General features: G+C 40.8%; 1 protein-coding gene across 1 annotated transcript in view; it reads right to left on the bottom strand.

Annotated features, from left to right (window-relative positions):
* Positions 1-25,510, bottom strand: part of LOC139944987 (mediator of RNA polymerase II transcription subunit 12-like protein) — a 39,642-nt gene that overhangs the window by 10,864 nt on the left and 3,268 nt on the right. The window contains 31 exon segments of the mRNA XM_071942208.1: positions 2,293-2,408; positions 3,084-3,201; positions 3,676-4,092; positions 4,621-4,900; positions 5,084-5,193; positions 5,833-5,898; positions 6,461-6,596; positions 8,154-8,312; positions 8,814-9,022; positions 9,353-9,457; positions 10,097-10,317; positions 11,006-11,218; positions 11,779-11,914; positions 12,642-12,783; positions 13,367-13,483; positions 13,793-13,923; positions 14,360-14,468; positions 14,890-15,752; positions 16,489-16,715; positions 17,661-17,781; positions 18,163-18,294; positions 18,468-18,604; positions 19,931-19,996; positions 20,452-20,551; positions 21,741-22,008; positions 22,723-22,868; positions 23,076-23,186; positions 23,543-23,757; positions 24,133-24,292; positions 24,805-24,894; positions 25,279-25,383. Coding sequence (XP_071798309.1) covers positions 2,293-2,408; positions 3,084-3,201; positions 3,676-4,092; positions 4,621-4,900; positions 5,084-5,193; positions 5,833-5,898; positions 6,461-6,596; positions 8,154-8,312; positions 8,814-9,022; positions 9,353-9,457; positions 10,097-10,317; positions 11,006-11,218; positions 11,779-11,914; positions 12,642-12,783; positions 13,367-13,483; positions 13,793-13,923; positions 14,360-14,468; positions 14,890-15,752; positions 16,489-16,715; positions 17,661-17,781; positions 18,163-18,294; positions 18,468-18,604; positions 19,931-19,996; positions 20,452-20,551; positions 21,741-22,008; positions 22,723-22,868; positions 23,076-23,186; positions 23,543-23,757; positions 24,133-24,292; positions 24,805-24,894; positions 25,279-25,383 — 5,526 coding nt within the window.

Genomic DNA, 25,510 nt, shown 5'->3' with positions numbered 1-25,510 from the left:
CAGAAGGAGTTGACTCTGTAAGAGTTGTAAACCCAATTCATGAAAGCAAACGCGAAAGCAACAGAAGGAGTTGACACTGTAAAAGTTGTGAACCCAATTCATGAAAGCGAACGTGAAAGCAACAGAAGGAGTTGACTCTGTAAGAGTTGTAAACCCAATTCATGAAAGCAAACGCGAAAGCAACTGAAGGAGTTGACACTGTAAGAGTTGTGAACCCAATTCATTTTAAGCAAACACGAAAGCAACAGCAGTTGACACTGTAAGAGTTGTAAACCCAATTCATGAAAGCAAACGTGAAAGCAACAGAAGGAGTTGACACTGTAAGAGTTGTGAGCCCAATTCGTGAAAGCAAACGCGAAAGCAACAGAAGGAGTTGACTCTGTAAGAGTTGTAAACCCAATTCATGAAAGCAAACGCGAAAGCAACAGAAGGAGTTGACACTGTAAGAGTTGTGAACCCAATTCATTTTAAGCAAACACGAAAGCAACAGCAGTTGACACTGTAAGAGTTGTAAACCCAATTCATGAAAGCAAACGTGAAAGCAACAGAAGGAGTTGACTCTGTAAGAGTTGTGAACCCAATTCATTTTAAGCAAACACGAAAGCAACAGCAGTTGACACTGTAAGAGTTGTAAACCCAATTCATGAAAGCAAACGTGAAAGCAACAGAAGGAGTTGACACTGTAAGAGTTGTGAGCCCAATTCGTGAAAGCAAACGCGAAAGCAACAGAAGGAGTTGACACTGTAAGAAGTTGTGGACCCAATTGATGAAAGCAACAGAAGGAGTTGACACTGTAAGAGTTTTGAACCCAATTCATGAAAGCAAACGCGAAAGGAAAGTCTATTTCAAGAAGTAAACGATATATAAACTGACCATGTCAACAATCTGCTGAAGTCACATTGTCCCCCACATCATAAAATAAAGGACACCTAAAAGAGCAGCGCTTGAACACACTAATCATTACACAGTCTGACCCCCTTTGCTCTGGAAACATCCGAAGACTCAAGCTTGGTTTATACTTCCTGCGAATGCAATATACAAATTTTGACTTCAAAAATCTGCAACAAATAATTTGCATCAGTTGACTTGTGCTGAACTCCAGCGAAACATTCGAGAAAACCACACCCAAGACAAAGTAGGACCACACCCAATACAAGGTGGAACCACACTCATTACAAAGTAAAACCACACCCAACAACAAAAGATCTGACCAGCACTTATGTCTCACTGTCCAACCACAACTTAATGTAACAGCCAACTCTCACACAGCCTCAATCTTTCTGGATTTGTGGACATTCTTAGTGGATTTTTAAAAGTTTGTAGTGGATTTGTGGACTTTCCTAGATCAGAATTTAAAGGCAGTGGACACTATTGGTAATTACTCAAAATAATTATCATCATAAAACCTCACTTGGTAACGAGTAATGGGGAGAGGTTGATAGTATAAACACTGTGAGAAACAGGTCCCTCTGAAGTGACAAAGTTTTCGAGAATGAAGTAATTTTCCACGAATTTGATTTCGAGACCTCAAGTTTAGAATTTGAGGTCTCGAAATCAAGCATCTGAAAGCACACAACTTTGTGTGACAAGGGTGTTTTTTTCTTTCATAGTTATCTCGCAACTCCGACTACCAATCAAGCTCAAATTTTCACAGGTTTGTTATTTTATGCATATGTTGAGATACACCAAGTGAGAAGACAGGTCTTTGACAATTACCAATAGTGTCCGGTGAATTTAAAAGAACTTTTAGAATGTGAGGGCCATGTCACAAAAGGGTATTTACAGAAGCAGGATCCACAGAATCTCCCAAGAAGAAGAAACCACTGTCACATTTCAATTTTTCAATAAATTTTCTCCAAGATACAAAGACGCTATTTTAAAAATTCTCCATGTGCAACCAAAATGTTTCCTTTTGCATGCAGGGCCCAATTTCATAGAAACTTGCTTAGCATGAAATTTCTTCCTTGATAAAAACAGGATTACCACCCAAAATTCCATTGGTTGCATATTGCTTGTTACAGGTATTCAGCTGTTGCTTGCTTATCCTGAAAATCATGTGGAAATTTGGTTGGTAATCCTGTTTTTATCTAGGCAAAAATTTCATGCTAAGCAAATTTTTGTGCTTAGCAGCTCTATGAACTTGGGCCCAGGTCCGTTAACCTACTTAAGTGTCCCATTAAAACTTGGATTGTGTATTTGGCTCGTGGAGAGGTCCCGAGTAACTTTTCCGTAACACAAACGCTTTCTTAAGACGAGCATCTAGAGACCTTCTCACTGCTAAGGGTTTCTTACCGGTTGCGTCTGGCCGTGTCCCTGGGTTCCTGGATGTTTCCTGTCCACCAGCATGTTACGCAGAGCTGCCTTGGAGTTACCCATGGTCATCTGTCTGTCGATGCGTGAAGGTCCTGCTATTGCCAGGTAGAGAGGAGAAAACAATTTTATTGATTGATGATTGTACGGTATTTCATAATAATAATAATAACAGTGGCTTCTTATATAGCGCGCATATCCGTCACTCAGTGACGCTCAAAGCGCTTTAACATACAGAATTTCCTGCAAGGGATGTGGGTCTTTGATTGAATCATGAGACCAAATTCTTTTTACATAGCAACATGATATGGTTAACAAGGTGCTGTGGCGCAATATGCAGCCACTCAAACAAGAACACCAGGGCGCACCCCTTCTCTTTTTACCATAAGTGAAGTGCACTGGGTTCTTTTACATGCATTACACAACACACAGGACCAACGGCTTTAAGTCCCATTCCAAAGGACTAAGCAAGCATGGTTAAGACTGGGACTGAAACCTACACTCTGCTGATCAGAAACACCAGGGATTGAGTCCGGTTGGACATGTCCAGTGTTGTAATGGGGGTTAATTGATTGGTTTAGAGTAGGTGTGACTGTTTTTGTTTACCTGGTTATAGTGGCTGTTGGTAAGGAAATTGTCCTTGCATGTAGTTCTTAGAACATTTCAGAGGGCACCACAGCAAAGCACAGGGAACCACGGCAATTGCCATGGGTTATTTCAAGGCCTTAGGATAAGTGATTGGTTTAGAGCAGGTGTGACTGTGTTTTGTTTACCTGGTGGTAGTGGCTGTTGGTAAGGGAATTGTCCTTGCATGTAGTTCTGAGGTTGCTGCATGAAGGGACGTTCCTGGAATCCTCCTCCGGCGCCTATACCCGTGTTGAAGGCAAATGGCTGAAAAATAATCCAAAATATCCTTGAAAATATACTGTTTTGTACACAAATACCATGCTACTTATGATGAAGTACTGAGATGTAGGTGTGGTTTTGCTTATGGAGCCATTTTTTTCTTAAGTAAGTTTTAGAAGTCTCAGAGACCTATGAAGAACTCACTCCGCAGTAGTGAAGTTAATAACGATCCACTTTAAGCGAAAGTAGTAGTTCCCGCCGATTTTCTACATACCGCAGAGGTGGTAGTTAAAAAGCAAAACAGTTCTTTTCAGAACTGAGAAGTCTCCTCGATTCCGAAAATCTACTCCGCGGTAGTAGAATATAAAGCAAGACCTATTCCCAAAAGAACAAACCTGGCAAGTAGATACACACATGGTGTTACCACAAACCAAATATATATTGATACCTCACCAAGCAATGCCTCAAATCCAATAAGTATTCTGTTAGTGTAAAATAAATGCCAGGACAACTTCTTACCTCCCTAATTTGTTGACTAGGCGTGGGCGTCTTCTTCCGCGGTGCCCTCTTCCTCTTCTTGCTGGTCGTCGTGTTGATCGTCGTCTCCCCTTGACCCCCGCTGCTCCCGTCTCCCTTGCTGCTCTCCGATAGACTGTTCCCGGATTCCATGGTAACCTTCTCCACTTCGTTGTGGCTGATTGGCTGAGGAGGCTCCTCCTCATCCGGAGGAAGTTGAGGCGGCTGGAAGTAGTAGTCGTCCGGTTTCTCCCGGGTGTGGGTGTGGTAGTGCGTCAGGCGGAACTGCTCCTGGTACTTGAGGGGTTTGCGCTCCATGCGGACCGCTCCAAAGAAGGACCACGAGAGCGGGGCGGGGTTCTTGAAGGCCTCTAAGGTGTCCCAGGGGTTGATCTTCTGCTTGGAGGCAACTTGGAGACCCTGGTGAGAACAAGACGCATATAATTTTATTTGATTTGAAATGATTTTCTATTTTTATTTTTTTTATTTATTTATTAATCTAATCAACTTCAAGGACAACACATTGAACAAAGATTTACACATCGCCTTCATCGTCTTCAAGGTCTTCAAGTACTTCTTAAACAAATGGGAAAACAGAAGTTTTTAAAGAAAAAGACGAGTGCGTACTCTACGTTACTTTTTTTAATTTTTTTAAATTTTTTAATCTAATCATTTTCAAGGACAATACATCGAACAAAGATTTACACATCGTCTTCATCGTCTTCAAGTACTTCTTAAACAAATGGGAAAACAGAAGTTTTTAAAGAAAAAGATGGGTGCGTACTCTACATTCTTGGCTTGCACAGTAAGCAGCATTCGGCGGTAAGTATTGGGACCTAATCAGTCCGAAGTTAACTGGGTCGCAAGTTACAAGTTATTTTATGAAAGGTCAGGAGGTTGGTCAGGTAAGCTGGACCACGGGAATGCAGACCCTATCTGAACACTCACCTGCTTCTTATCGATAGAATCAAATCCAGCAATCTTATTCCCTTTGGTGTCGATAAGACTCCCCATGGGTTCCACGGTCACCACATCACACGTTTTCTTGGGCACCGGGAGAAGCTGTCTGACCCTGTCGATATCGTACGAGTGTTTGTCACCGAGTTCCTTCTTGAGTTTCTTGATGAGAGTCTGGTGTTCTCGGCCTTTCTCGCCCTCGCTGCAGTCGCCGGAGAGGGTGCTGTTGATGAGCACTGACAGCATGTCCAGGACCGTTGTGAAGAGTTCGCTGCAGGTGCAAAACATTACCATCGTCAAACAATCTATTACTGCGCTCCCCCAAAAATAAAAAACATGTTAAGCGCCCTGCCTTTTTAAAAAAAGGAAGGAGGCGGGTTTTTTTTTTTGGTTTTTTTTTAAACGATATTCTATGCATTTGTTTTTACTGATACATGACAAACCCTAAATTAACCTGTTTGAGTGCGTGTCTACAGTTCCTGTTGTAATTAGCTGAAGCAGAAGAAGAGCAAACTCTGTTGTCCATTGCTGGCTGCGTAGGATGGTGTCAAACATATTACCAACCTGTCATACAAGAATAGTTTTTGACATGAACTACAACATTTAAACTAATGATGAATATTTCTGATTGCATAATAGATTTTCTGCACAGTTTATTTCTGAGTTCTTTGTATTTAACCCATTTTTATTTTATTTATATTTTTATTTTATTTTATAAAATATCGCCTAACATCACAAGGCCACAGTCAGCCACTCCAACTGTTTTTTGCTGTCAACCCAAAACAAACTGCCAACAGGGGCACTTTTCCAGCTACTCCTGGAGCTGAAATTGAGTTTACCCCCTTTACAGTCTGTAAGGATGTAAGTATAGGAATCGTCCACTATGAGCCTGGCTGGTAGAGCGGTACTACCTCCCCAACTTCTTACAAAGCAATTATTGTAAAGTGCCTTGCTCAAGGGCACAGGTATCATGACCAGGATTTGAACCCCTCTCTGCTGGTGACAACGCCAGATCTCGGGTCTGGGGAACTAGACCTCTTGGCCATGACATGTCACAAAGTTTTTGCTGGGGTTTCCTTTGTGGTATATTAGCGTTAGTGCTCCTTTTTTCTTCTTTTTTTTTTTTTTTGGGGGGGGGGGGAAGGGAATTGGCAAAAAAAAATCAAAACATTGTGCCAAGAGAAGGTCATGAATATTACTGACCAGACTGAGTCTGAGCTGCAAAGCTTCATGCATCATACGTCGACTCTGCTCATCCTCCCAGCGATCCTGAAACACAAAGACATAAAAACAGTTCAAAATTACACAAGACCTCACAATTTATAGTTCATGAAATACATCGTAGAGAAGAATCATAATTTCAACATTATCCTTCTTGAAACTTTTTCTACAATATCGAGAAAAATACATGTACACAGTACTCAAGGCAAACAGTATCTGGAAACCATTCAAATGACGAGAGGTATCAATGGGTGTGTTCGATTAGTTTCCCTGTGTCGACCCCACGCTGCTCATTCGGATGAGCCCCTGACCAGAGCTAATCGAACGATCACTCGCCCTCTCTTGGTGACGTCTTGCACCTCGGCCAGCCCCAAGTGACCCGCTTCACAAGCAGGTCACTTGGGGATGACCTGGGTGCGTGAGCCCCTCGAATGACATCAAAGCTTTTCGAACGCACCGGGAGCAGACCAGGGTCGACCCAGGGAAGCTAATCGAACGCACCCCACACGGGGTTGCCAAATGTAGCGAGGCTGAATACTGAACACTGAATACTTCTTCTGTACATTCTTCTTTAGATTCCCAACCAATGATAGAAAGAAAATGGTCTTACATCTTTAGGAGATTGCAGGAACTGCGTGAGCTGCGTCTGGAGAGATGTAAGGAGACCTTCTCTCTGTTCATCTTGACCCTTAAGACACGTCAGGACTAAGGACAACAGAGGCTGGTGGCTGACCAGGGACATTTGACTGATGGAGAGAAAAAGTTACGTTAATAATAATATATTAATAACAATAATAAGGTTTGTATAGCAATGGTATCTAGAAAAATATTCCCTGCGCTTGAATAATGACAATAAAAATTAGTTTTTATAGTTATAGTCCATTTTAAAATAACGTCTAAATGAGCTTAGTGCCTTGGTCATTGGGTAAATAATATTCTTTGGCAGATTTGAAGATATGCCTGATTGAAAAAGGTAAGTTCCGAGGTTGGGTTGGGTCCTAAGATTCATTAAAAAATTGTTCCATACGTACATGTAATGTTCCTTTGTACCCCGCAGTGGTGCAATTTTTGTATATTTCATCTATACAATTTTTATCAATATTGTTATCTAGTAATGCCACATTATTCAGCTTCGTGCTGCCAGATGGTTTTTAATAAAAAATGCATGAATGAATGAATGAATGAATGTAGGTGGTGGGCTGCAACTAAAAAAACTTCTATCTCCGTAGGCTTCCATCCAGGAAGATTGAACCACAAGCACTTGGGCATAACTTGAGTGTAACATTCTTGTGTAGCAACCATGGAGTTGTTTTTCTAGAACTGTTAAAGGATTTGGGTACTTTTTGTAACATAAAACACACTGCCCACAGATTTACATTAAACTTACACCGTTTGAAGATAATGATTGTAGAAAGCGTACCTTAAAATATTAGTTGCTGAGCTGTACTTTTTGAGAAATGAGTAAAACAGTGTCATGAAAATATGTTTTCAAATGCTAAAATAATTTTTGTCTCATGATCAGTGAGACAAAAATTATTTTCATGACAATAATTTACTTATTTCTCAAAAACTACATCACCTCAGCAAGTAATATTTTCAGGGAAGCTTTCTACCATCATTATCTTCAAACTGTGAAAGTTAAGTGTAAATCTGTGGACATTGTGTTTGTTGTCCGACAAAAAGTACATAGACCCTTTAATGACCAAGCTTCGCATACATAAAACAGCACCGAGTCAACAGTGGCCACGAATCACTGTAACTTCAGGTGTCTACTCATCTTTGTGCAAATCAAACACTAAGTAAGGTAAGTAGGTTTGCGGTGAAACCATTTAAAAATCTCTTTTGTGAGTAGTGTTGGCTCTGAAAAGACCCGGTTTGTACTGCTCAATATTTCATTCAGTGTGCTCTGACCGCAGGCATGCAACTGCCCGTTGAAAAAAATGAGGAAAATTTTCAAAGGCACAACGCAAGTGCGGAGCGAGGCAGCCGGGACATGATACCCACAATGGCACCCTAGAAAATGTTGAGGTTTATTATGCTCTTAGGTGCATTTTTAGCATGTACTAGGCTTATTTTACATGATTGTAGTTGTAGACTGTTGTTGCCAGGCATATATTAGGCTATAATTAAAAAAACAATTAAATTACGGGTTTTTTTCACATAAGAAAAAAAAACATAAATGCGGAATTCCGCAGAAACGCGGAAGAGTTGCATGCCTGTCATCTTCTGGTGAATGCTGGACTCTACTGTCAAATCAAATACAATACTAATAAAGAATTACTGTTCAAGATTGGTAAACTCACGTCTTCTGTTTGTCTTTATCTTTGCTGGACTTGGACCACGTCTGCCCAACACTCTCGAGGACGTTTCCTGCAGCTCGGAGTACACGACCCTGGACTTGACTGGACAGTTTGGAGATCAGCGGAGCCACGAGCCAGATCCCACACCTCTCTAGCTCCGACCTTTAGATGGAACAAAAGATGAATATCATTTTGTATCATAAATTATTTTTGTGGCATGTTGTTGTCTAACACACCAAACTCATTTCCTCAGAGCTGCTTAAGCACAAAATGTAGCTTAGCACAACAAAATTAAGAATAAGGTTACTAACATATCACTACCATCTGGGACCACTATTTCATAGAGCCATTAAAATTTAAGCACGAAAATTGCTTGCTTATTTTACACATGTTACTGGCCAAATGTCATTCCATTGCTTGTGACTGGTATGTAGCTGTTGTTTACTTAGCATAACAATTGAGTTAAGTCTTGGCCGGTACTCTCGTTTTACTAAGCTAGGATGTTTCTGCTTAAGCAAGTTTTGTTTGCTTATGCAGCTCTATGTAATTGGGCCCAGGTATCATGCTCATTTCTGCTAAGCAACATTTTCTGCCAAAAAGAACCTCTATGAAATTGGACCCTCAACCACATCTCATTAAAAAAAAAAAAACATCGCTACGTACTTATGCTGTTGCAGTGATTTCCTCTGTCCATTCTGGCCAATGAGGGCGCCCTTTGAGGTCGATCCGTCGTCGCCCTGCTGTTGCTGGAACACTTCGATGGTTGCCTTGGCGATGTTATCCAGGAGAGAATTCATCTCTGAGTTGGCGCACTGCTTCAGCATGAGCTGCAGCTCCAACCAGGAGACTCGGAGTGTCCACTGGTCCAGATTCTGAGGTGGAGAGAAAAATAATGGTTTCTTATTAAAAGGGTTTGTGTATTTTTTGTAGGACACAAAACACAACCTCCACAGATTTACATTAAACTTACCCGGTTTGAAGATATTCATGGTAGAAAGCTTCCCTTAAAATATTACTTGCTGAGGTGCAGTAGTTTTCACAATTTCTTGATTTGTGCAATTCATAATCATAACTAAACCAACATTTGTATGAGAGAGACTGTCTGTAGCCAGCTTGGTGTTTGTATCCCCTTGTCGAGGTGCAGTAGTCACTGGACCATCATCTAAACAAACAAACAAACAAATAAACAGACAAAATCTTACCCGTAGGATCCTAGTGATGGCGTGTTTCTGCTCATTCTCATAGTTGCTGTCCGTCACCGTGGAGACACCACTCGGGTAGCAGATCAATTGGACAAGATAGTGAGCCTTGAGAATGAAAACAATTGAAAATAGAATAATGGATTGCACATGACGTCTTTGACCACCATCTTTGATGAAAAACAATGGAAAAGTCCACGTGTACGCACTGCAAAGACTCTCAGCCAATGACAGCCAATACAAGCATGCACGTTTCATCAAAGATAGCTGCCAATGCAAGAGGCCTGTTAGCTGTTGCAAACTGTTCACCAACCAAAAGGACCATTCATATTATTGCAAAATAGTTCAATAGTTAATCGTCAGGCTGTTAACTTTTCTTTTGCAATGAACAATTACTCAAATTACTTTTTAAGGAAGGGGCATATATTGGTAAATACTAAGACTAAGTTTGAACACATCATTTGGATTACGATGTATTCATTTTTGGCATCAGTGGCCACTTCACTTCTCGCAAGATATTGTTTAAGGACATTTCTCGTCACTAACACCTGTTTCAGACAGTTAGAGGCAGTTGAACAATTAGGAGCGACTGAATGCGATAGAAGTCAAAAGATCGACTGTTCCACTCGTTCGGAACAAGTCTGGAGCTATCTTGCCATGAGCTGAGCCAGTGTAAATGTCATGTTAAGTTTGCCTCGGGTCGCTCCTAATCTATTTGGTTCGGCGCTGAAACAGGTGTGATTTTACCTGTTTATGCGACAGCACTTGGTCGAGCAGCACCTCCTGGGTCCAGAGTCGGTCCGGATCCTTCAGGAATATTTCCCGTACCCAACTCTGACTGCAGATTGTCTTGAGAGTGAACTTGGCGTAATCGCTGAGGCTCGCCGTCTCGATGGACCCAGAGGATTTGGGGTCGTCTGTGAAGTCGTCGTAGTTCCCGCTGGACCCACCGCCAACACTGGCCTCACCTTTAGAACGAGAAAACAAAAGATTCTTCTTCAATGTTTTATTCTAGTCTTTAAGATTTCAAGATTTTGTATGGACAACTACCTAGAAGTAAAGCACCGAGTGGAGGCTTCTTTGGTTGGGCATGCTGAGATCAAGTGAGTCTGTAATGTATTTTAGGTGTGTCTTCAAAAGTGCAAAAAGTTTCCATGATAAGGGAGTTTTCAAGTTTGCGCATCGACACTCCTGGGGGGACAAGCTCTGTAGTTCATTAACTCTCATAATATATGACCATTCAATATCAACTACTGTGTTTTATTGGCTCATAATAATCAACCAAAATCAAAAATCATTTAAAAATTTACCCAGTCAGTTTCCCTTGTGGTTTATATTGATAACTGAAACAAAAAGTCGCATCTCCTTAAGGCAATCCCTTGGCTGCCGCTTCCCAGGTGGCTGCCGCTTCCCAGGTTGTAGTTGTGGTGTGATCCCTGGCTACACGGCAGTTAAAGGTTGTATGGCTTCTGACTGGCATCCCCGAACAAAGATATTGACAAAATAGGGACACCGCCAACATAGGGCTAGATAGCTAAGTTGGTAGAGCGCCGGCACGTTAATCCGGAGGTCGTTGGTTCAAATCCCACTCTAATCAATTCTTTGTTCAACCCCAAAAATCATAATAATTAAAATAAAACTTAGCGAGTGACTCACCCAACAACAGAATGGCCTTAAGGACGCCAACCAACGCCTCCACGCTGATACTCCGATGGGCGGCGGCAAGAAGATGCTGGTCACAAGACGATTTGACAAAGTAGCCGTTCCGATCGGACTGGCCTGGCAACGGACCAGTGGAGAGAAGGCGTAGTAAAAGACGACACATGAGTCTGGCTCCAGGCTCTGCATCCGATTCCATCTGAGTACCAGCTGAAAAAGATTTGTGAAAAATTCCAGTTTTTTTTTTTTGTCAGGGAATGAAAAAAGTAAGTAAGGTTTGCGGTGACACGATGTCAAAATCTCTTTCAAAAAAGTGGTGGCTTTGAGAAGAGCCGGTTGTACTGCTCAGTAGAAAAACAAATCAAAGGTCCTAGACCCTATGAATATTTCCAAAGTCTATAATCGTTGGTAACTTTATGAGAGCCCAGCACATCAATGTCTGAAGGCAGTCTGACACTCTTGTACTTATAAAACACAAACGCAAAGTGACCAGTAATGTCAAACACAGTTCGCTTGGGCAAACTTTGTGTCAAGTAACGAACTTAAGATCCCAAAAAAGGAAGGAATTATACAGGCATGTGAGTTACTAGTACCCATGAAAAAAGAGGAAAAGAGAAAACCGGGCAAGAAAAAAGAGGAAAGGATACTATTCCTATCCTTTTATACACAGAAAGTGAAGAAAACAAAGAGGAAAATCAAAACCCAAAAAGAGGAAATCAGCTGAGAAGAGGAAGTCTCACATGCCTGATTATATCTCAATAAAAACTAACCTGTTAGAGAAGGAGTTGCGACGAGCAACGACGTCAGCGCGACATGCTCAACGACATCCTCCAAGGCAAAGCAATGTCTAGCTATCAGTATGGCTGCAAAGACTGCTACCGAATCATGGATGGAGAGATCATTCACCTATCGGGAAGAAGGAGTCAGGGATTAAGACCTGTGCCAAATTTCATTGAGCTGCTTAAGCAGCAAACATTGCTTACCAATTTTTTGCTAAGCAGAAATGAGCAGGATACCAGTTACAAAATGTACTTGTGACATGGTAGTTTGGCTGGTAACATTATTCTGGTGAGCATAATTGTTCTTATGCTTAGCTACTTTTTGTGCTTTAGCAGCTCTATGCATTGAAAAAGTAGTTTAGCACAATAAAATAATGCTTACTAGAAACAAATTTAACAGCCAAAATAATACATCACATGTACAATCTGTGACTTGTACACTGCCATGTTCGCTTAGCAAAACATTTTAAGCAGTTTTCTGCCTGCGCAGCTCTTAGAAATTGGGCCCAGATGGAGTGATAAGTCTGAGTATTTGGACTAGGCAGACATTCTGGGTTAAGAGGAAGATACTCACCCCCCCCCCCACTTTTTCCCCTTTGTAATTGTTCAAATCTCTGGACATTTGGGCTCAATTGGTTGCAAGTAAACAATGAATGAAAAAGCACCCATGTTGCACAAATTTGTGAGCTTTCAGATGCCTGATAAAAGCCTTCAGATCTGAAGTCTTTTTTAAAATCAAAAAGGTTAAACATTTACAACACAATCGTAAGTGCACAGGCTTAACCGTCCAGTGCCTCTAAGCCTGAAGACGTATCCAAAAGAAACGGACGACTTGACCAAAAAAGGAAACTTACATCTACTTGACAGAGAATGTCATTGAATCCACAGCTAGGGTTCGAAGAGCAACACAACGCTTTCAGAACTCCCAGCCACTCTGAGCTGAGGGCGCTACAACATGACGTCAGCTCAGCGCACATGATGGACAGATCGTTCAGCCTATAGAGGGAGACAAACAGATAGTCAGACATGCCAATCATCAACTTTGTGACATCCGTGCGCGTACATCGCATAGATGAAGCTCAGTGGCTACAATTTGTTCGTTTTGTAAATTTTTGTGCAAATCAGATTTTCAAGGGACTTTAAAAGACTCATTTGCTTGCATCTTTCTTCTGCAATTACTGCTTTTTAGTTTACTTAGTTCATTGTTTTATGTTTTGTGTTGCACATATAGGCTCCTGTATTATGCGCCATAAAAATGTCTTGTTTTTTTATTATATATGGGTTGATGTGGCTGACAAAGTTGTGACTTCAGTTTCTCAGTTGCGAGTAAGAATAATTAGCCTACCAAATCATTATCGTTATCATTAATTTTGGTTTTAACCATAAACACTGATGTGTGTAAGCACTGTATACTCAGTACTTTCCCCTGCTCTGTGAACAAATATCACAGGCATATTACTCCAGTGGGATGCGAACCAACCTTTACAATTCTAGAGCAGCGTCATACCAACTAGACCACCGAGATTGCCCGGTAGCTAGACGCAGTTCGAATCCTATATTTTTTCTTGTTATTACTTACATTTGTGCATCTGTAGGGCAGCATATACTAAGCAAGACGTTACACACAAAGCTGTATCTGTCTGTTGGGCTCTCGTTGAGCTGTTTCCCCAACGGACTGTGATGAAACTGTCTACCCCTGCAGGAAGAACAACAAATAAGTTTGAGAAATAGTTTGGGGGAAAATGTGGTGCAACAAGCTCAGAGCTTTGTAGTGACAGAGTTTTATTTAATTTCATGTATTCTGGTTGTGAAACCAAGGACTCTCAGAAAAGGAAACTTAATTACTGTACTAACCAAGAACCCAATGAAGAGAAGACAAGGGAGGAATTTTTAGTTTTAAATGTGGGAGATTTAGATGTGGGACTCGAACCCACACCCCGCTAAACAGAAACACCAGCGCTTCATTACCGTGCTCTTAACAACTCGGCCAAGAAATGCAAATTACCTTGAGTTTAGAATGTACTCCTGCATAAACTTTGGATTCCACATCAGGTTGGACTCTGATGGGTGGATGCTGGTATACAACGTCTGCTTCACCTTAGAGGCCACACTGCTGAACATATCGGAAAACTTGGCCTGTGGGAAAGAGTTAAACGTAACCCGTTGAACATGCTAAATAAATTTCGTCTCCCGAGACATTATTATTTTTGTGACAAAATAATTTACAAAATAATTTCAGCACCTCAGCAAGTATTATTTTAAAGGAAGCTTTCTACCATCATTATCTTCAAACCATGTCAGTTTAATGTAAATCTGTGGACATTGTTTTTTTTGCCGTAAAAAAATTACCCAAACCCTTTAAATGGAAGAAATATGTCTTTGAGAAGGACCCTGTTAGGGATGAAGCATCAGGCCATTTACTTTGTATGTAAAAGAAATTAAGATGATGTTGTGAATACCTGTAATGCATATCTGTACATACTTTTATGAAACTTGCGCATAGTAAATGAATAAATGAATACATGAATACATGAATAAATGAATAAATAATGAATGAATAAATTATTATTACCTTGAGATGGCTGCAAGATGTGTAGAGGTCATAGAGATAAGCCAAGATGCATCGCTCTGCCGATGAACACACTGTGACGTTAGTCACATGCTTCACTACACCGCAAAGACTGAAAAAAAAAACAGATACAAAAACTTGATAAATTTTATTACAATTTTCATATGAGAGTGCCTTAAGGCACTTCACAGGCAAAAACAGTAAAAGCAAAAACTTTTGTCAATTTACAGTAAATGGTAAGCCAAAGACAAGTTAGTAAATATCTAAAAGTAAAAAATTATCAAAGCCTAAAATTACAAATACTTGAAACAAGTTTTGCAGAGCCTTGCGTGTGGATTGGGTTTTCAGTCTCTACCTGACTGCATGGGTTTTCCCCGTTGGGGTTTTCCTCCTACATCTAAAAGAGAAAAAGTTCTTTTCGGTTTCCTACACATTCTGTTATTGGCGCTAATTTTGGTGTTGGATATGTAACAAAATAAATAAAAAAAATATATAGAGTATTTAGAATATTTAGAGTAAAAGAATAAACTTACAGCTCAAAGACAGTGGCTGTTTGTTCCTGAGACACGAGTAAACACGCCTGATATCTCCTTAAAACCGCCACAATCGACAGGCAGAGATTAGGAGTATAGTTCCCAGCCAGAGGCGACGACTTCTGCGTCAACTCCATCTCCACAATACTCATGTAGTTCAACAACTGCACCGAGAAATCCAACAGACCGTGAATGTTGAGGGCGCTCTCCATGAGCTCAAACACCAGCGTTATCTGCTCCACTAACGGGAGATTCTCCAACGAACCCTGCGAGCAGCTTTGGATCTGTTCCAGGACGTGCGACGCGCAGGCGGCTGTGACCATGTGCTGGTCGAAATATGACAACGTCCTGTATCGTTCGACAACTTGTTCCAGATTTACAGGCTGTTGTCCCTCCGTTTTGATGTGCTTTGTTTTGCTGTCGCTCTTACCCGGGGTCTCCTTCTTGCTTCCGAGAGCCCGGAGGGTCTCTCGCTGGATACGTTTGACGGTATGCCGGGCCTCGTCGCGGGCTTTCCCGAAGCCGTAGAGGAGCACTAGACGCTGGTTGCACTCGTGAGCGGACATCTCGTCCTGCGGGATCGGGAAATGCATGGCGTACATAAGGTGCCTGTTGGGTTTGGATTGGTGCGGGGATGGCGTGGAGCTCTCCCGGAAGCCTTTCTTGCGGTCCTCTTTCTCGTCGTCGAAGAAGTCCCTCTCGGCTGTGAGCTTGTTGGACTGGATGGCTTCTAGGAACTTCTCTTGGAAGGAGACGGATTCTTTTTTCTGAATCCCGCTTGGTTTGTTCTCGTCGTCGGAGTCATCGTCGGAATCTTTCTCCTCGGGCTCCTGCTTGATCTCAATGTCATCCATGTCCTTGGGCTACAGAGATCAAGTCAACAAAATGAATTAATCCATGAGAAAAAATTAAAGTAAAAAAAACAAAAAACAAAAAAACATGGTTATTTAATTTGTGTGTAATGAAACTGGCCCTTTTTTTAACACTTAAATAATTAATACTTTTTTGCTTAGCAAAGATGAGCAGGATGTCATTCACAGATGCTACATGGTGTTTAAGCTTGTAATCATTTTCTGGTAAGAATAACTGTTTTATACTCGGTTAATTTGTGTGCTTCATCAGCTTTATGAAAATGGGTCCTGAAGACCTAACAAACATACATGTAGGGCGAGATCTGACTTGGTGACTACAGCTACGACTGTTTCTAAGGGAGTTGCTATGGACATCCTATACTTCAAACATGATGATGGGAAAATCTAACCATAGCCGTAGCTATAGCCACTAATTCAAACAAGATCATATTTTATCATCACAGGATTTCTCCATTAAAGAAAGAAGCTAAAAGACACATCCTTTTCATCTGACAACTTACACCTGTTATCTCCATGTTTTTACTTTTCCGAACAGTGGACTTCATGTGATCATGCACAAACCAATGATGCTTCTGAATGCCCCAGGCAAATTGGACTGGTCATCCATTAAGTTTAATGACCCAAGTAGTCCAATGTAACCACATTCACTCGTTTAAAAGATGTATACTTTCCAATTTTTTGTGGCCAAACTCAAAAATTCTTTAATCGGAGCTTTCCGATAATTTACCTCTTCTTTGATTTCAGACGGCGTCCGTTTCTCAGGATCGATGTCCATCCTTTCGCTCGAGGGCGGTGGTTCACTGACGAGAGGAGGGGGGCTTGTCGTCAGGTCCCCGCGCGAAATAAGCGTACACATGTAGGCATCGTGGGAGAAGACGTCGCAGCGAATCAACTCGCTGAAGAGGAGGACGAGATTGGCGAAGGCCCGCCGGTCTTCACTGGATATGCTCTCATCTGCGTAATACGTTAAAGAATAAATGTATAAGAGTACTGGTATCAAGTAATAAACCACAAGGGAAACTGACTGGGTAAGTTTAACAACAATGAAAATTGACTGGAGTGGGACTTGAACCAATGACCTCTGGATTGACGTACTGAAGCTCTACCAACTGAGCTATCCAGCCATTTATTGGCAGTCTCTCTATTAGTCAATATCTTTGTTCAGGGACGCCAGTCAGAAGCCATGTAAACTGTTAACTGTGTGCAGCCAGAGATCACGCCAAAGTTTACGATACAACCTGGGAAGCGCCATCTAGGGGTTTTGTGGTACTGCTTAAATTAAAATATGGCAGAAAAGATTGCCTAAAAGTATAAACGTATTTCCTAGGTTCGCAAGACAATTAGATCGCCAGCTTTTACGTTCACCGTGGAAATGCATTGTTTTGTCACTCATTTGTTTTAAGCAAGCACCATAAGATAGCACGCTTTTTACCGGGCTAACAGTATTAGCAGCAGTATGAAATAGAAATCACTCAGTAAGCACAAAATCAGCTCTTTGATTTTTTTTTGATTTTTTTTTTTTATGCAAGTTCCCCCAAAACAGGCTAAAAGCCACTCTTGGTAGGGCTACAAGGAAGAAAACATAGACATGCAGAAACTCAGTGGAGCTGAAGGTAGGAATTGATATTCCTCTTAAAAGATGGAAGATCATAGGATGAAGGGAAACATGCACCAGGCAAGGAGTTCCAAAGAGATGCAGTACGAGGGAAAAAGCTACTGGAGTAGCTCTTTGTTCTACATCTCGGCACAATCACAGTATAAGGATGAAAACAAGCAGAAAGCCTGGTCTCGCGCTCAAACACCCTGACAGGAGGAACAAGGTTGGCTAGACTGGTGGAACATTTACCATGGAAATATCTGTAAAACAGAGACAGGCTGGCGAACATAAAGAGTACTTACCAACAAAGACGGGAGCTTGAGTGTCCAAGAAGTGTGTAAGGAGACCCTGGAACAGCGGAGTAGCTCCAGGCAGGAGGGACACAGTCGACATAGACTCCTTCTCTTCACTGTCTACCTTTTGCTGCAAAGTCAATAACAGGAGTGTGATCATCGTACACAAATAAAACAAAATTGATATTATCAATAAAAAAAATTTTCAATTTAGGTGAACAAAACAATATATTTATGACAGCAGGTATTAAGCCTGCAGCCTCCTGGTTTATGTTGCTCTACCAACTGAGCTATCCAGCCCTATGTTGGAAGTCTTCCCATTTTGTCAAGATCTTTGTCTTCAATTGATTTTTATTCTCTAGTTGTCCCCAGATCAAACCGATCAAGGGGTAATCAAGCTTTTAATTCCGCGTAAGGTCATTAGCCGCAAGTTAGACGCAATTCAATCTTCTGATTGTGGTGTCTTTTGTATTTTGGAATAACAAATAAACCATTCATCCATCTATCTTACCTCACTCTCTAAATCAATCACCCGTTTTTCTAAGAGTTGAGCGACTACCAGGGCTCGATGTTCACCGTTGCGTTCAGAACACACCGCCCATTCACACAGCAACAGGATGATCGGGTCATCACTCATTGGCAACTACGGACAAAAAACACGGCAAAACTAATGTCAGAATAGACTGTCTTGGCATATATAATGCCCTTTAGGGAGCTTTGCCAAGCTATTTTGTTGGGAAGATTATCTGAAAAAAATCATCTAAAATTTTTTTTTTAATACAAAATGCAGAGAGGAAATAAGAAGTATTCACTGACCTCTGAGCCGTCTTTGTTCTGCGGGGCGTTGAAGATTTTGTTGTACAACGAATCGAGGCAGTTACAGGAATCACAGCGATCAAAACAGTGTCTGTCCAACAACTCCAGAACATGTAGAACTCGACTTATAGTGTGACCTGAAGGCACAAACACAAAAAAAGGCCGTTTATATTATTATTATTATTTTTTTTTTATGAACTCGTCAATGTACTTAAGAGTTACTGTCAGAACAAGAAACAACAGGGAAACAATGATATAGGAGAATCGGAAGATTTATTGAGCAAATTCAGGTGGCAACTAGACCGATTAGACTAACCAGAAACCATAGAGCACAAGGAGATTGACTATATCGAACCACGCACTGGAGCATGGTCAACTATGGTCAATTCCAGAGCTACGTCACACTTTCTGGTCCAGTCTAGTCGCTCGCCCGAACTCGATTCATAATGACAAAATGGGTTAGTCAACAATAAATGTTGTCATGGTGACTTGATTTGTTATTGTGTGATCACTAAAAGTGGTTGTCCTGTGTCCCTCCCTCCCTCCCGCCTATTCCTCTCACCCTAGTCCCTCCCTACCCCTCCCATGATTTATTGAAGGTGGGTATTACAATGTAGGTGAGTTAATACATTTATAGATAATGAAATTAGTGTTATAGATGATACCACTTTAGAATTCCCATTTCATTTAAAGACAGTGGACACTATTGGCAATTGTCAAAGACTAGTCTTCACAGTTGGTGTATCTCAACATATGCATAAAATAACAAACTTGTTTTGTTTTGTTTTTTTCCCAAGCAAATAAAACTCTTCAGCCAACACTTTGAACACATAGGCTAACAAAATGTGAATGAAGGTGCGTTTTACAAAAAATGAGTATAGAAAGAGAGAAACCTCAAAAATCAAAAAAAAAATATCCTATAGTTTTACTCATAAAAAAAAAAAAAAATCATAATTCACCCCCACGAATAATTTAAAAATTGGAATAAAAAAAATAAATAAATAAAAAAATAAAAAAATTGATAAACAAATAACTTTATAAAATAAGATAAAATTAAAATAACAATTCAAAGATACAAACAAATTAACAGAAAACAGTATTAGTTTCAGGTGGAAATGTTAACAGCAACAGAGTGGTGTTATAATCTTTGAACTTTAACAGCCCCAACAACAAAAAAAACCATCCCAAAATCTATTTTATCAGTATAGCGCCCTCTTGTGACCTCAAACAATAACTAGTATTAAGTTACCTTGTAAGCATAAAAATAGCTTTTCTTAAATAGGAACCAAAACAAAACATGAAGAAATGTAGGTGAAAAACACCAGTGAAAAATCGACAATAATCGTTGTGAGGACAAACACACCGCAGACTGAAACTTACGTAAACGATAAAATGGTAATTAATTCACATAGTGAAAAACAAACAAAAGGGTTGTCAACGGCGACGTGGCTCTTCATATTTACCTCGGAGGTTATACATGGTTATTTCGGGGGTGTTGCCATAGTAACAGGGGGCGGTCATCTTGGATTCTGGAGTATGTAAATTTACCATGAAAACTCAAACAATTACGGACAATAAAATAACCCAAATCACGTCCATTTTTTATGGAGGATAAATGTTTACTGGAGGTTAACACAAGAATCAATGAAAGAAAAGTTGTCTTTTGTTTAAGTTCTGATAAAATTAAAGGAAGCCTATGTAGAAGCAAGAATTTACAGCAAAAAGGAAAATCAAATAATATTTGTTCAGTTAACAGCGTCTAGACAAGAATTAATGTTACTTGAAAAAAAAACAATGAAGTAGAAATGTTTATTGTAGACAACAATGCAAAATTTCTGTAAAAAGATTCTTTATAAAAAAAGGTTATGGAAACTCTATTTTATGTAAATAAGCTTTAGAGAAAGGTAGAATGGAGTCATTTTACAGCCTATCCTGTCCGCCGTATAAGGGAGTTCAAATAAAGACCTTTTCAGTTTTTGTTTACCTGTTGTTGACTCTTGACATTTATCAGATGACCACCTCACTTCCGCTGCCCGGCTTCTCATTTTAATCTGATGCTCAGCATTCCGAATTGATGCTCGGATCTGACAAAGAAAAACAGGACAAACTAATAACTTATAATAATATTTAATAATAATAGTGGCTTCTCATCTGCTCGACCACGTGCGTGATTTGAACCAATAGACCTTTATCACGCTGTTACCATCTTGGTCATGTTCCCCGTTTCCAACAACAGTACCTAACATTCATTGCGCATGGCACCAGACTATTATTTTGTCCAGCCTCAGTTTGGTTACAATGAGTTGGAATGGAGTAAAATCAAGATGACCACACAGTGATGAAGGTCTATACGTGTCGGTGCTCTAATAACTGAGTTTAGGCCTTTGTTGGTGGTCTCCCTATTTTGTCAATATGTTTCTTAGTTTTTGTTAGTGTGAGGACGTATCACAGTAACCACTGGAGGGGAGTTGGGGTTTGACGAAAGTACTGGGTCTAACTTCATAAAGCCTGTAAGCACAAAAACATGCTGAGCACAGGAACATGTTACCAGCCCAAATCACATTACGTTTACATTGTTGTCACTGGCGCCCAACTCAATGATTGCTTAGCAAAGAAATTTGTCAAACAGTATTTTCTGCTAAACAGCTTTATGAGAGCTGCTCAAGCTGATTAAAAATCTTTTGCATAGCAGAAATAAGCAGGACACCAGTCACACATTGTACATGTGTCATGGTAGATTGGCTGGTAACCTTATTCTGGTAAGCATAGTTTTATTGTGCTTAAGGAGCTCTATGAAATTGGGCCCTGATGGTTAAGCTTGGGCGATATCACGATATTATCGAATATCGCAATATTAATTTGGAAACAATTTTGATATCGGATGGATTTGGTTTTAATCGAAATATCGATATGTCGCGATCATCGCGACATATCGCGATATGGATTAAATATCGCGATGTATTTGCTAGCTGAGACATCTTGCACCCCATAAGTTTGGAGTAAAACCAGAAGAATAGGTCATTAGAACACCGCTCTTATGCTATGACTGTCTCTTCTACAACTTTCACTTGGAGTTTGAAGACTGATGATGTCAAATTTAATTAATCGCGATTATACCGAATATCACGATATATTGTCTGCGATATATCGTGAACAAAATAAATCGATATCGCTTACTGATGGTGCCCAACTCAATCACTCAAGAAGTTTGTCGAGCAGTATTTTCTGCTTAACAGCTTTACAAAATTGGGCCTGGATAGTTTAAGTGCTTACATGATGGTTCTGCATAGTAGGGGGACCAGGGAGTGGCAAGCTGCTCGGAGCGCAGGGAAGAATATCCAACGGTGATCCCGGGGAACCAGCGCTCTTTCCCTCTCCTATGTTGATCCACACGAGGGCGCTAGGACAGCGTAACGTGATTGTCTGTAGAATCAGGCTCAGACCAACGATGATTGGACGGTGCTGGGGGCAAGAGGTGTACTCCGCAAAGATAGCCGCCAGTGGTTGTTGCTGTGTAGGCTGGCTGGTCGGCATAGTAACGCTATAAACAATTTAATCGATACAAAGTTATCTGAGAAACCATTTGATTGTAAGCACAGAAAAAGATTGCTCAACAGAAACGAGTTTACCAGCCAAAATTACATTACGTTTTTATTGTTGTGACTGGTGCCCCACTCAGTTTTTGCTTAGCAAAAAAATTTTGCCAAGCAGTATTTTCTGCTTAAACAGATTTATGAAATTGAACCCTGGACACTGAATGAACTACCAAAGATCTGGTTTCTGGATATATATTCTCAACGCTCTAATTAGAGCCAAACAAGAAGAGATGATGAAGAAATTTCAGTTTTAGATGTAGGGGGAAAACCCCAGAGAATTATTCCAAGGAAAACCCACGCAGTCAGGTAGGGACTGAAAACCCAATCCCCATAGTGCCCCCGGTGGGATTCGAACCAGGATCCCAGAGGTGGTGAGCCGAGGCAAGACACTACAACACCAACCTGGGCCCAATTTCATAAAGCCTGTAAGCAAACATTAGCATGAAATTTCTTCAGGACTACCAACCAAACTTCCACATGATTTTCAGGATAAGCAAACAACAGCCGAATACCACTAACAAGCAATATGCAACAAATGGAAATGTGGTTGGTAATCCTACTTTTATCAAGGAAGACATTTCATGCTAAGCAAATTTGTGTGCTTACAGGCTTTATGAAATTGGGCCCTGACTGTTTGATAGAGACGAAGATATGTTTACCTTGATGGAGAGGTGACCATGTGGGGAGAGGGTGCTGGCTGGGCCGCTGCGCATGTCGCATCGTTACACATCGCCGTGAGACGACGGACGCACATATACGCCAGGCGACGAGACAACATCTGACTCTTTACAAACTCCTCAAGAAACTGGAGGACAGATATGGTTAAAGTTATGAATTAAACCACTCTTAATAAGATTATCAGTAAAAAAATCTTTGAATTTTACTCATTTCCCAAAACCTACAGCACCTCAGAACGTAATATTTTCAGGGAAGCTTTCTACTATCATTATCTTCAAACTGTGTAAGTTTAGTGTAAATCTGTGGACACCCTTAAATGTGAAGTACAACGTACCTGGAGACAGAAGGGTAGCACTATTCTGAATGTGTTGTCATCGTGTGGTCTCACTTTCTCTGTGATGTCAACGAGCCAAGATAGAAACTCATGACACTCTAACATTCCCTCCTGTGCCAAAAAAAACATACAAAATTTCTCTCAGTCTCAATGGACCGTTCCAGCTTTCCACTAAGCTCTGCCTAAGGCACATGAGCAAGACCTGTGTTCGAGCACTCCCAATAACATTCTGCATAATTCTGCCCCGCTTGCCAAATATACACGCACGCATGACCGAGTTTGTCTGACCACAATCATTGCTGTGATTGGTCAAATGGGTGAACGCACACAGTTTGATTGACAGGCCGGATCAGTCCATTTGATTCGACCAACATTTATGATTTTGTAAAGTTGTCAATAAACCACTATTCCCTGGATAAAGTAAGAGGGTTGAAATAAACTACTTCTGACTCCAGAGCAATACTCACCTGATAGAGGTACCTGACCAACTTGCAGTTATACTGCCACAGGTTCAACGCGTGTTCAATCTCTGGGGGTAGACTGGACTGAGCGGCAGGGAGGGGCCCCAGGCCTGGGAGGGCGCCAGACAGGGCGGCTGACTGGGTGGCGGCCAGGGTGTGGTGATACTCGATGATCTTTGCCAGTTGATCTCGTAAGAACTTGTTCAACAGCTGACACCAGTCTAAACGATGATGAAACAAAATGAAAAGAACAAAAAACTTTAAACCATCTTTTGTCTTCAGCAGTACAAAGTACCAAATGGTTTTACATGAAATTGATAGATTTGTAGCTAGAGATATTTTTGTTCCGGTCACAAAATTTGAAGTTCCTGCCTAGTGTGCAGCACACGTGAGCATGTTTTTCTTCTAAAGATGTGCACAAACGAACAAGTCATTTATTTACCATGTACACCCTGAAGACTTCAACAGCTCCCCATTACTCATTACCAAGTAAGTTTTTATGCTAACAATTATTTTGAGTAATTACCAATAGTGTCCACTGCCTTTAAAAGAAGGGAACATACATGTACCCCACCCTTATATTATGGCATCCTTACCTTGTGAGGGATCATTCGGAGCTCGTTTCTTCATTTTTGTCTCAGACATGGCGGCAGAGTAAGCAGCTGTCATCTTAAGGAACCATGTGGCTCTAATCATTGGGACTCCATAATCGTATAACGTAACAAAGATTTCATCTTTCTTGTTAAATTGTGGTACCTGAAAGGAGACATTTTATGACTGAATTCAACTGCAGTTTGTTGGATAAGAGAGGAAATTCTTCGGGTACAAAAATAGTGCAAGTGTCGTGGCCGAGCGGTTAAGAGCAACAAAAACAAACTCTGGTGTTTCTGATCAGTAAAGTGTGGGTTCGAATCCCCAGCAGTGACACTTGTGTCCTTAAGCAAGACACTTTACCATTGCTTCGTCCTTCGGATGGGACGTAAAGCCGTTAGTCCCATATGTTGTGTAACGCATGTAAAAGAACCCAGTGCACTTTTCGAAAAAAGGAGTTCGCCCCGGTGTTCCTGGCTGTGGCTGCTGTATGTGCCGTGGCACCTTGTAAACCCTTATACGGTGCTACATAATTGGGTCTCAGAATTCATCACTGCAATAACCTATCTTTCTGAAAGTTTTGCATACTCAGCGAACTGAGTATCTTGTTTGGTAGATATTATGCGCCATATAAGACTTTGATATTATTATTATTTTAGTTTGAACTTTGGTCTTACCCTTTTAGCCAGATATTGAAGTGGTTTACTTCCAGCCAGATCCTGAAACCACGCCTGTATTGCTGCTTTAGACTTGGTTGTTTGTGTGACCTGCAGAAGGGACGGAAGGCATTAAAAGCAATGTTAAGGATACAAATCTGAAACAAACAGAACTCAGGAAAATGCCAGTCCAGAGTAAACACTTAAACCGTGTTCCGACATTTCTGTAGAATGACAAAAATAAACCCAATGGGGGTGCAATTACTACCCTCCCTGTCAACTTACCGCGGGCTGCTTAAAATATGACCAGCTACGCGTTGTAAACCAACAGCAACTACATCGTAAAACACTATGCAAACGTACATTCCAAAACTTGTGATAAACCAGAAATATTTAGGCCTACAGTCCTCAATCCTCCATAATCAGACAACTTCCTGAAGACGATTTTGAAAGACTAATGAATGAAACTTAAATCACAAAAAATGTTACACTTACCAGCCAGTAGTTGTCTTTCGAGATCTGTATTTTCTTCTTTCCTGAATCTTGAAAGGTGTTGACTTTCTGCTTCTCTGCAACCATAGTGCTGAAGCAGGCACCAAACTGTAAACAAACAACAGACCACACAAACAATCAACAACTTTGTTTGTCAACAAAGCACTTTAAGCAGCTATCATTTGTTTACAACTAAAACATGTGGAAATGGAAAATACAGAGGGTTGTGTTGCCT

The sequence above is a fragment of the Asterias amurensis genome, chromosome 12, assembly GCF_032118995.1.
Source record: "Asterias amurensis chromosome 12, ASM3211899v1".
Taxonomy (NCBI): Eukaryota; Metazoa; Echinodermata; class Asteroidea; order Forcipulatida; family Asteriidae; genus Asterias; species Asterias amurensis.
This window is presented reverse-complemented; position numbering and strand designations above follow the sequence as displayed.